At 40.2% G+C, this 12,309-nt stretch overlaps 1 protein-coding gene across 1 annotated transcript in view; it reads left to right on the forward strand.

Annotated features, from left to right (window-relative positions):
- Positions 1-823: 823 nt before the first annotated feature.
- Positions 824-12,309, forward strand: part of LRRIQ3 (leucine rich repeats and IQ motif containing 3) — a 57,980-nt gene continuing 46,494 nt past the window's right edge. Inside the window, exons 1-2 of the mRNA XM_019528399.1 lie at positions 824-1,131; positions 8,685-8,818. Coding sequence (XP_019383944.1) covers positions 871-1,131; positions 8,685-8,818 — 395 coding nt within the window. The 5' untranslated portion in view covers positions 824-870. The remainder of the gene's footprint in view (positions 1,132-8,684; positions 8,819-12,309) is intronic.

Raw genomic sequence — 12,309 nt, forward strand, 5'->3', positions numbered from 1 at the left:
ATATCCACTCCTATACATCTCCATGACTTAGTGCTCCCACTCCCCAACTCACCACTGGCCTATGTGGCAAAAAAACTGCCCAGTCCTGAGCGGTGCCAAGTCGGGGCTAATCTCGGGGGGGGGGGGCATGTGCCCCTCCATGCCCCACATACCAGTTGTCTGGGACTTTGGGGTCAGTGATGGAATGTCCCAGGAGATTCAAGTGTTTTGCCACAGGCTTTTGTGTGTTCCTGGTGTCAAATCAGTGTCCATTCATGCCTTCACATATGGATCTTCCTGTCTGACCAGTGTAGAGAGCAGAGAGGAACTGTAAGAAGATGATGGCGTATATGATATCAATAGAGGAGCAGTAAATGAACCCTGGATGTTATAATCAGGGTTCTTTACCAGTGATGATGATGACTTAATCTTTAAGGAACCACCCTGCTCTGCTTTCTGTCTGGTTTCACACTAACATGGCTAAGTATCTTTCTGTACTTTAATTAGGAAGGATCAACTAATGCACAACTTGCTGTCTTGACTATTTGTTGATGAAATAACAACCCACATGTTGCAGAATCAAGTCCAGAATTTGCAAAGTACTGTGACAATTTTGGGTTTTAATATGATATATAAATATAATGTGACATGAAAAACATCCATTTGCATTTTTTCATTTCCTTTTAAATTTTCAAATTAGTCCCATGTGGTTCCCTTTCCCCTGGATATGTAATGTTTATAGAGCAAGTCTTATCGTGCCATACACTTGGGTATTTACTTTGGGTATTTGAAGATTTTCTTTTGAAAGTTGAATAAATGTAATTTACTTTTCAGCCCTTTTTCTTTCTTTTTAGCTCTTTTGGGGATGAATCATAGAACAGATAACCAACCATGAAGGAATTAACTGAATACCTTTTTTCACCTTCTGAAAATATAATACTTGAATGTGGACAAACTACCAATGCAAACAGTATAAAGAAGCTGAAAGATCTTGTTTTAGTTCAGTTAAATGAACTGTATTTAAGGAGTGTGGGACAATTGCAACACTGTTTTTCACTTAAAGTATGCATCCTGTCTAATATTTACATTACAAATATTGATCCACTTGTATGTTGTGTTCATCTAGTTAAACTGGATCTCCATGGAAACCAGGTAGACAATAATAACTTTAGGAACTGTACTAGTTCAGGAAGATAAATTTATTTATAACCTTTCTTATTTGCACAGTATTTCTGAGAAATGATTTAGATTTTAAATGCAGATTTTAAGTGTTCTTCATAGACAGTAGTTCCTCTACTGGTTAAGCATTTTCACTTTTTAGTATAAATTCATTAGTGAAGGAAGCGGGTATGAAAGCTTGACCTTATTGAATACAATATGAGTTTTGTCACTAACATTAATGGGGCCAGAATTTCACCTATCTCTACACCTCTGTTAAGAGGGTTATAGTTTTTATTGGTGCCTATGTGCATTAGCTTTGTGATTAAATCTTAAGTGTATTTAATCCATTTACATATCAATACATAAAGGCTTTTCATTATCTGTATAGATATAACATTTGGTTGAAGTGTGATAGCATAAAATAAAATGCCCTCACCCAAAATTTTCCATTACCTTTTTTAACCTATACAGATTACTTACTGATGTTAAAAGTTATTTGTCCAATATAGTATTAAGTGATGAAAATAATAGGGCTTCTGAAATCCTGGAAAAAGTAGTCAGAAAAAGTAAATCTTAATTGGAGTCGAAAGGATTTGGTAGTAATTGCAGGTTTGTTAGATTTGTAAAATGATGACACTAGAAATAGTAATTGGCTCATAATGGTTTGATAACTTTTTATAATGTTATTTTTAATACTATTGATGCCATCAGGTTCTATACTGTTGTTGAGAAGTTGGCCTCCTGGTCTCACCATGATGTTTGGTTTGTTGTTTTTTTTAAGAATTAGTGATGATCCAGATTCTGTCCTTGCATAGTTAGTGGTGTTGCATCTGTTTTCAACATAAGTGGATTTGGCCAGTCTAAATTATTATACTGCAAATGCTCATAAATTACAATGTACCGAAAACAGAATTTTCATCATTATTCCAGATACAGCGTCTTCCAGGCCCAGCCTTTTGGAAAGGCTTGATGGAATTAAAGCTACTTTATCTTCATGATAATGAAATTGGAAAACTGGATAATGTGCATTCATTATCTTTCTGTCCTAATCTGATCGGCCTCACCTTGTTTGATAGTCCAATGAGCCTTAAAATAGCCTATAGGAAGATTGTTGCTAACAGAATTTTCTCACTCAAAATGTTGGATTATTATGTAATTGCTGATGAAGAAATTGTTGAGGGCCGAAAATTTCCTGAAAAATACAGGTCATTTAGCCATAATCTGTTCCTTGATCTTTGCTTTTCTTCTGGGAAGGTAAACAACTATACTGCATATAGGTTTTATTAGAGGCTCATCATTAAAAATTTTAATGTTTTATTTAATGATGCATTTTTTAAAAATGCATAGCTGTGTAGAGATTACATAAAATGTTTATGCTTAAAATAAAACGGATATCTATAATATATTAATAAAACAATAATACAAGTATGACTGTACAGTAGTCACAAGCTTGTATCCTTTCTACCCACTAATTGGCATTTTATATTTCATGTTTGATGGAAAGAAAACTCAGTGATCTGTCATATCTCAACATTTTATACAGAATAACACACACACCCACTCACTCACTTTGAAGAACCTATATGCAAGTTGCTATGGATCTGGCTGCTCTAGACCTATTGGCTGTTCTGTGTTACAGTCTGCAGGCCTGGATGATGTAAGCTTCACTGAGTCTTGGCAGACTGCAGTACTACCTTCTTTCTTGATCTCCTAGGCAGACTTCCTTGGTGCAAGCTTTTTGTCTGTTACCCTTTCATGGAAATAGAGCTCCACAGCCCAACCTTATCAGGTGTCCAATATCAAATCTGACCCCAAGATTCTCATATAGAGTAAACACAGTGGGTGCTGACAGGTTTGAGAAGAAAAAAATCAGCGCTTTGCTTTCCACTCGGTGTGCCTCAGTGCTGAGCACAGTGTGCATGCTCAGAAGCAGTGGTGACGTGTAGAGGGTGCACATGCACCCCCTGGGAGCAGTGGTGCACCCCCTGACTGGCTGTGCTTGCTGCTTAGGCGATGGGCAGGGGGGCAGGTGGGAGCACTGATGTCCCACCCCTGCAAGCTCTGGCTGATTGCTATGATTGCTGCGGCTCCTTCTGGGAGCGGCTGTGGCCACTTTTGGGAGCGGCTGCAGCGATCAGCAGGTGCCTGTTCCCAGAAGTGGCTGCAGCTACTCTCAGAAGTGGCTGCAGCGATTGCAGTGATTGGCCATTGCGGGATCTGGCGGGGAGCCCCCCCGGTCCACAGGATCGGCCCATCCACAGGATTGGCCATGGGGGCCCCCCCTGGTTGGCGGGAATGGTCGCGGGAGGGGCATGTGCCCCCTTGATTAAGGTGGCACCAGTCACCCATGCCCAGAAGAGGAATCGTGTCAGTTTGACCCAGCTCGCTCAGCATTTGTATAGCTTGTGCGCTTCAGTAGGGCTCTTTGGTGCTCTTATCTAATAGCTGATTGAATCAGCTATTAGATAAAATTGCCAAAAAGTCCCACTGAAGCACATGAGCCATACAGTTGTTGCGCAAGTCAGGTCAAACTGACAGGATTCTTCTTCTGGTGAAGTGCTGCTGTTGCTTTTTAGTTTTTCTTCCCCTCCTCCCCCCTGACCTCACATCTGTCAGCACCCAGTCAGTCCTAGTTGTGTGGGTATTTTGGGCTACATTTCAACTCTTTAGAAGTGGGCAATAGATATAACCAAATAGATTCACAGATGCTACTGCACAAAGTTTCTAAAATATTTTATTCAAACAAATCTAGACAAAATAATAAATGCTGCATACGTTTCCTAGTCGGAGTTTACTTAATAAGTCTGCAATATTCTTCAGGCTGGCCTGGTCTACAGTCTTCAGAATTATGAAATCTTTTCAGCTTAGTTTGGCATTTCTGTTCTTGACTGATTCCACAGCAAGCACACTAATTTCTTCCCCTCTTCAGGATAAGCTTTCTTGTGTGCTTGAGTAAAACCTCCCCTGTGTTCATTCTGTGAGGTTTTTTTTAAACCTCTCTTTTCTCCTTTCTGTTCCTTTGTTCTATTTGAAGAACCAGTGCTTAAATCCCATTTCTAAATTAGCCAGATTGAGAAACAAACCAAGGGCCTTTGGCACAGGTTACCTTAAACATCATAAAAGCATTTAAAATGAAAGCAGTCATTAGTTAAGGAGTGTTAAACTACCACAAATACCCTGTAAATGTTTTAAAGATAAACCACTTAAAAGGAAGTTTACTGGGGAAAGGTTTTACTCATGTGTAGCCCATCAGGGCCCCAGGGGCAGCCGCGACATCCCCTGGTAGCTCTGTGACCATGCCCTGCTCTGGCCCTAGGGTGCCTTCCCTTCTCGCCTGCCATGCCGTGATGGAATAATAATAATATGAAAAGGGAAGCTTCCCACAGGCCTTTGTGTGGGCCCCAGTCTAGATAAACTCCCCCACTGGGGTTCCCCGGCACCCTGCTAGTCCTTACTGCACAGCTCCCAGGCTTCTTGCTGGGCCTACCTAGACTGTACCACTGTGGGTCACCCACAGCCTTAAGGGCTAACTGCATGGCTCCATTCCTTCCCTACACCATGCCCCAAGCCACGCAGGTGTTACTGTACTTCTGTTCACCTGTTGGGGCTTCAGCCTCCTTGGGCACTGCCCTTTCTTCTCAACTAGGCCTTCTAGCCTGGGCCTGCTGTATTGGATCTGACTTTGACCCACCAGTTCTGGTCTAGCTCTTTCTGGCTCCTGGCCCCTGTGTGGCTGTGCCCCTCTTGGGCACTGGGCCCCCGGCCCCCGTGTGGCTCGGTTGCCTCACACTTGCTTGCTCTGGGTTCAGCCTTCACTTGGGCCTTGAGCCTGCTCCTGGCAGGGCTCAAGATGATTACTTGCTTCACGTATACTGCCCCTACAGTCCCATCCCAAACCAGTGGTGCAACTTCAACATAAACAGTAAGCCTCCGGGCTATAACATATATACCAAAAGGGGAAGCAGCCTTCTGCCCCTATAAGAGAGAGAACTTTCCCTCATCTCTCAGCTGGGATAGCCTTCCAGCCCTGAGCTATATCTTAGTGAGCTCCCCAAGTGACACCTGGGCTCCATATGCAGCACCACAGTCCCTTCAGGAGCCCTGCTGCCAGGGAGAGATTAGCTTGCTAACCCGAGCCTCAGGCTTATATTCTCCCAGGACTCTTGCCCCTTCCGGTCAACAGACAACCTGGGCTGCCTGCAGGTGCTTGCTAATTGGCTTAATTGTCCTATACCCCCATGGCCTGCAGCTGCTGTGCCCTGCCTGCCTTGCAGTGTTTCCTCTTAGAGCTGTTTTTTCCCTTCAAGGAACAGAGAGGCCAAGGCTCTGTTACACCAGGCAATTCCAGGGTATTGTTTGAATGGTCAGGGGAGGTAAATGATTGATTTAATTCCTTCAGGAGTCCAGGATGCACGGCTCCCAGGCTCTCTGCCCCTTCCTACCTCTGAGACGCTAGTTGCCCTTCTCCTCCCCTCTCCCCCCAACATACTTTCCACTAAGAGCAACTTCTCTTAATTGCAGAGAGACCATAGAGCCAGGGAAGGCAGCTTCCTCAGTTGCATAATCTGGCTGCAGTAAGCTCAATTTCAGTCCCAGTGCTGAGCCCCAGGGAGGCTGCTTCTCCTGGACTCCAGCTGGCGCTGTAAGTGTGGAGGGGAAGCAACCTCTTCCGGGACCTGTATTTGGGCTGAAACTGAGGTGGCTGCTGGGCTCAGAGTGGCTTAACAGCTGTGGGACCCTGGAGCTGGAGAAAACACGCTTTCCCCAGCCCCAGGGTCTCGCCACTCCCAGTCAGCACAACCCTTGTTGCCCTTAAGCAGACTGCCCCTTCCACCTCGATCCCAATTCACTGCAACACATGCAAGATTTTAGTCCTTTAATTTTGTATCTTCTTTCTCTCGCTTTCCTCCCTCTCACCTCCTCCCTACCTCACTTCAAGCAGTTTTCTCCCCCACCCACCCTCTGCTCTGGCTGGGCTCCTGCTGGATGTGGAAGGAGGGAAGACCCCATGCTGGTTTCTCTACCTCCTGGCTATATGCCACCCTCCCCTCTCTTCTCCCACCACAGGGGAGGAACAGAGTCCTGGCTCCTGTGCACTCCCCTGCTCACCAGCCATCTAGTGGCAAGTCATGGTCATACAGGGGTGAAATGACACAAAGGTGTGAAGACCTGAGACTGCTTTAAAAACACCATAATTTTATAACATCACAATGTTCCAGGGATTTCTGACATTATACAGGTAACCTGTGCCAAAGCCCCAACATACAAAGCCCCTTGTTTCTTCTGGCTCCCGCAACCTCTGAGCATGTCTGTTAAAGTAAATACTGTCCATTTTCCTAGATTTGTGGGTACATCCTAGAGGTCTTGTCATCAATGGTGAATGCACAGAAACCTATCATGATGCAGTAATTTTCATAGTGGCAGCTTCATAATACTAACCAGATTTAAAACAGAACAAGAAGAATCCAAGTGGTTACATCGAGAAGTGGCTTGTAGGACAATAAATAGTTTTTGCCACATAATATTTTAAACGTACTGTTACCTTCCATGTATAGGGAAGATAACTGCCATATTAGAAAGGCACTTAAAAGGCTAATATTTTTAAATTTGGATGCAGGCTAATAATGTTTTGTAAATGGCTATATTTTAATTCTAGTTATGCCATGTGCCATTGAAATACTATAGCTGCTGCTTGTTCAGATGATTTCTAAAGTCTGCTTACAATCAGTCACTTCTTTATCTTTCTACAGTTTGCGGCATGCTGATAGTTAATAAAAGAGATAATCCTTTGAAAATGTACTTTGAAAGTAATTGGAAAATTGTGTTTATAAGAAATGACACACTTTTGTACTAGACTAGCACAATATTCATTTTACAAACTATATCTTTAGTTTTTATCATAGATTGGGAACATTATATAATTTCCTCTTTCAGTAGGTTAGTGAGATGCTGTAACACCTCAAGATCCAAACTACTATAGTATAATAATCCATGGTGACTGAGCTAAAACAATGTATCTGAAAAATCCTCATACACCTCTGATGTTGTGAAAATAGATAATGAGATGGTGAATTAATTCATTTATCTAGTTCAGTCTTCTGTCCCTGACAGCGGTGGGTATTATATGTTGCAGAAGACGGTGCAGTGACCTCCGTCACTTAGCAGTGTATTTGCACATTAAAAGTCTAAACCTGTTAAACCCAACTAGGAACGCTTTCATCAGTACATGCTCAGAAGGATGTGCAGCTTTTATCCATACCAATAGGAAATTAACATATATTAGGGAGGGAGTAACTTCCAGTGACACTTGCTACATGGGTTTTGAACCTCCAAAAGTATAGAAGAAATCTCAATGGATGGGAAAACATGTTTAGATGAGAACAATCTAGAAAATATTAATATAACTTAGGGAAAAAGCATTTTGCATGATTGCAAAGGGAACTTTTTTGGAAGTGTTTAATGGAAGGTGGGGGCAACTTTATCTTACTGAAAATGGCAGCAGAGGGTTATAATGATCTAATATGTTTGTACAGTTAACTTAACTTTGCACATTCTTTAATTCCTTACAATGGAAACTTTGGAAGTAGGGGTTGGGTGGGACAGAAGACATCTCTCTTCAACCTTGTTTTAAGAATACCACCCACATTACTGAATTGAGGAACTGCATTTTACTTCACAGGCATTCCCTACTTCAGTAAGACTGAAAGCTTTGGCCCAGTTATTAGAAGCCAGGTCTGGTTTTGTAAGAAATAGATACTGAAATACCCTGTCTGCTATTAGGAGAAGTCTGTTCCTTATATCAGAAAATTTCTGATTTAAGAGAAATCTCTATTTTCTGAAATCTATATTTGTCACTTTTACAAACAGTTAGATGTAGAAACCTCTGGTTTAGGTGAGTTTCCTATTGTTTTAAACACAATAGGAACTGGAGTCATTGGAGTCTGTTGCTGAGAAAAGGCATTGCATTTTGTGAAAAATGAGACAGGTATATTTTTCACTCCAGACTTGACAAAACACTGTAGAAATGTTAACTGTATATTATCTCATACTGACTAAATGTACTACACTGTGTTCTCATTTTCAAAATTAACAGATATTTTACCAAAGAAAAAAATAATATTTTTTCATTGACTTTTACTAGCTGATAACAATAGTGCTTTAATATCGTAAGGGTTATCTTTGTTTTGAGAGCTTAATGACTTTTTTTGAAATATAAAATGAATGACATACCTATAATAGGGAGGATTGTCTCACAGACAACTGTATCATAGTATATTTTATATGAGAAGGTGGGTATGGACTCATTTTAATTCATGGTTTGAAATGATTCCCATCTCTGTTTCAATTATATTGACTAGGAGTTTTATTCGGCTTGTTTTAAGCTTTCTTCACATAGAGGACCCTTCTCCTTCCTTTTAATCCTTAGGTATGGAATGAAATTTAAAATAATCCCTTTTAAATCCATTGCTTCCAAATTATTTATTAGAGAAGTGTGGATTTTAAAGCACAGTGTGTTCAACAGATTTTTATTTGAATTCATGCAGGAAGCAACATTTGTGGAGGCCATAAACTGGGTAAAAGACATCATTTCAAAAATCAATCATGTTCTAGCTCATCATACACCAATTCTGATTGTTCAAAGATGGATAAGAGGCTATTTAACTAGGAAAAAAAATGGGTATGTATATTCTATTATGTAATTCACTTCAGGATAGTAAGGAAGTTTTTTTTGTGCAAAAGAACAACCAGGTTAATGAATATTTTACCTCTGTCCTAAGCACTTCTTAAAGCACATAAATGGTACACATTATCAAGGTTTATTAAGGGTACCATAATTGCTATATCTTAAGTTATTCCAATAATAATAAAAACAATCCTGTATTTTTATGATTGTAGTATTTGCAGAAATCATTCAACAGAATGCAAATGTGCTGGTTGGTGGCTAAGTTGCAGAGCCTCTGAATGAATTTATGAACTTGCTAAGTTCAATATATTAAAGTCAAATAAATGGGAGAAAGCAGTGTTACTATTAATGCTGTTTTTACATTGCAAATAAAATCACTATTGCGTTATTATATGTTTCTATTTCACTTTCATTTTTATCTTGATCTCTCTTCACTTTACAAATTGATTTGTATTTCCCGTTAAAGTTATAAAACAAGTTAATTTTAATGTAAAGCTGCCTATCTATCACAGCGACATAAGCCAAAGAATCAATAGTTATATTATTAAGGACAATAATAAGGGCAAGATATTTAGTAATTATATTGTAGCACATTCACTTAGTTGATTGCACCAAAAATAAGTATATTGGAGTTTTTGTCATAATATGAGAGGGTAAGACTGGAAGTATACATGACACTAATTCACAATTGTTCATTTGTTGTGTGCAAAATCCTATTTTCTGGGTCCAGTTTTACAGCTGCAAATTAGGATAGAAAGTAAAAAATATTTATTGATAAATTGCTATCTGCTATGCATTTCTTTTTGGAAAAGCAGTCAAAACAAGAAAATATAAAGTATCAAAGCAGGAATTTTCTATTTGAATGGGAAATTAAGACATTTAAGAAGTGAATGGCAAAAATTACATGAGAATACATTATTCTGATTGAATCACTTTGAACAAACGGTGAATTGAGGACCTCTTATCTTGAAAATCACTCTTAGATGATACCTGGTAGAACTCTGTTTATTGCTTTAACAACATCGGTGGGATGGGAGGAGGGAATGAAGAAGTTGACTAATGATCCATTACATGTCTATCAGTATGACCAATCCACTCTCTATACTGTGCATTAACAGGGAGGAAGAACTGAGAGAAAAAAAGTGATTCTTCCCTTGTACTGTAAATTTTTGCTGCATATTATTTGTTTAAAAGAAATCAGACTTATTTCAAAAGTACCTGAAACCTGTACTGCTGAAATAAAGTATACACATCTTAAAGGAGCAGCTGCTTACCCAGCCCAGTTCTTGGGTCCATAATTTTGTTGCAATCTGCTATAAAAATAAACTCCCTTACCAAAGCACCCTAAAGATAGATCAGTTAGATGAACGATGCAGTATTCCCAAAAGTTCAACAAGTATGGGCTTTGTCAAGCCATGGAGGTGTAACTTCTACCAGAGTCAAAAATGATGAACAGAAAATGTTTTGCTAATCACTTTGTGTGCCTATAGACATGATTGTTCACATTTTACTTAAAACACTGCAGCTTTGCCTCACTGTCACGTGTATTAAGCCCCCCATACATTTTGAAATGGCCATAGACTGCTTTGTCTAAAATTCATTCAATGAGGTTTAGATAAAGCATGCTGTGGCCATTTTGAAACACGTAGGGGCTTAAAACATGTGACGGTGAGCTACCTGGGAAGCTTTCTAATTAAAACGCTCCCCCTCCCCCCACCCACGAGCATATGTATAGGCTTCCTTTTATCTTAAGTCCCAGGGGCTGTAACTTAGAACACCACCATGATAAGAGCTATGCATTGGCGACGTGTGGGGGGGTGCACGTGCACTCCCTGAGATTGACTGTGCACCACCTGGAAGCACAAGCCGCAAAACCGGAAGTGCACTTCTGGTTTTGCCGCTGGTGGTCCTGAGGTTTGCGATCTGGTGTCCCCCCAGACTCAGGAGGCACCAGTTGCCCATGGAGCTATGGAGAAAGAGAAACCTCCAAGCTGCCAGGTCCCAAATCAATTGTGGCTTTTCATGTAAAAGTTGTTATACCAGTGACTGGTGTCTGTTATGTATGTTAGGCACTTCTTAATACACATAAATCAGTATTCTGCATGAACCTCAGTTTCTAAATACTTTAAAAGTTCAAGTGATTAGGATGCAGAAAAAAAATTATCCTGCTGATGACAGTTTTAGAGGAAGTTGACATTTAATGCTGTTTTTAGGCAAATTTCAGCAGACATTTAGACATTTGGGCAGGTAATTAAAGGTCATTAAAGATGCCCTAGTTAAAATGCATTAGTTAGAATGACTGGAAGCAGACAGAGTTTATAAGATGACCAGGGAGCCTTTATTTCTGAATCAATGAATTTGCAATTTGCAGTGGTATTTTCCAGCAGTGTTTTTGAGTTTTTGAGTTTCTGAGCCAAAGAACTGCGTATGTCATATTCCATACTTTTTATTTTAGAGGAAAAAGGAGAAAAGTAGTGACACTACAAAGCTGAAATTCACAGATCGAGCCAGGAATTTCCCAATAATAAGCTTGCTTCTGGAATGATAACTCAGCCACTTGTATGTGTGCTACCTTTTAGTGTTTTCAAAGGTCATCGTGTCTTGAGTTCACTGTCCATATGTAACTTCTAAACTCAAAAGCTAAAAATTGTGTGTGTATATGTAAATTAATAAAAAGTATTGAATTTCAATAGAAATAGCTCACTTCCCAACCTTTAGCCTAAGGAATAGAGTTGAGAGATAAGTTGGCACAGCAGCCAGTCCTTTTAAAAACTTGTTTTACAAAACATGTAGCCCCAAATTTCCTTACTACATAATATTTAGTCAGTGATTTTAAGCCCCTTTTAGAGCTGGTGTCATTAAAACACTCCTATATGCAGGTGCTAGAAAGCACTGCTTATGTAGAACGTAAGCTGTCCTGCTTACCTCTTTTATAAATGTGTCTTATTGGCTGTTAAATGTAACACAGACCCAAACAGGATTACTGGTTTAATTTAATGGCAAGGTGTGCAACTCCATGTGTGCAACTTTGGTCTGCTGCCAAAGAATACTAGTTTTCTGATCACTTAGAGACATGCGTGCAGGCCCAGAGGGCTAAAATTTTTAACATATTTTTAATATATGTTTCAAGCCCAAAGGAGTTTGGAGCAGAGAAGCCATGCTACCTGCATAATAAAGGACTGCACAAATTGGGCCAAAATGTCATGGGGGGAAATTTTGCATCCTTTCTAAAACCACTATAACCTCACTAATATGAAAAAAGGTACAGTCCAATGAATAGGCCTAGTGGACACCATTCCTAATGGAAATAGGATCAATTGACTTATGTTTCTGCCCTATTGTGAAGAGTAGACCCTTTGTCTCCCAACTTGGTCTGGCCCAGACGGACCCCTCTTGCTAGAGCGCGCTCTCACTTCCTGCGGTGCACCCGCCGAACTCTCCTGCCACGACTTTGATGTTGCTCTGGTTCAGTATTGTTCGTCTGG

Source organism: Gavialis gangeticus, unplaced genomic scaffold (assembly GCF_001723915.1).
Source record: "Gavialis gangeticus isolate Ggan-Ray unplaced genomic scaffold, GavGan_comp1, whole genome shotgun sequence".
Taxonomy (NCBI): Eukaryota; Metazoa; Chordata; order Crocodylia; family Gavialidae; genus Gavialis; species Gavialis gangeticus.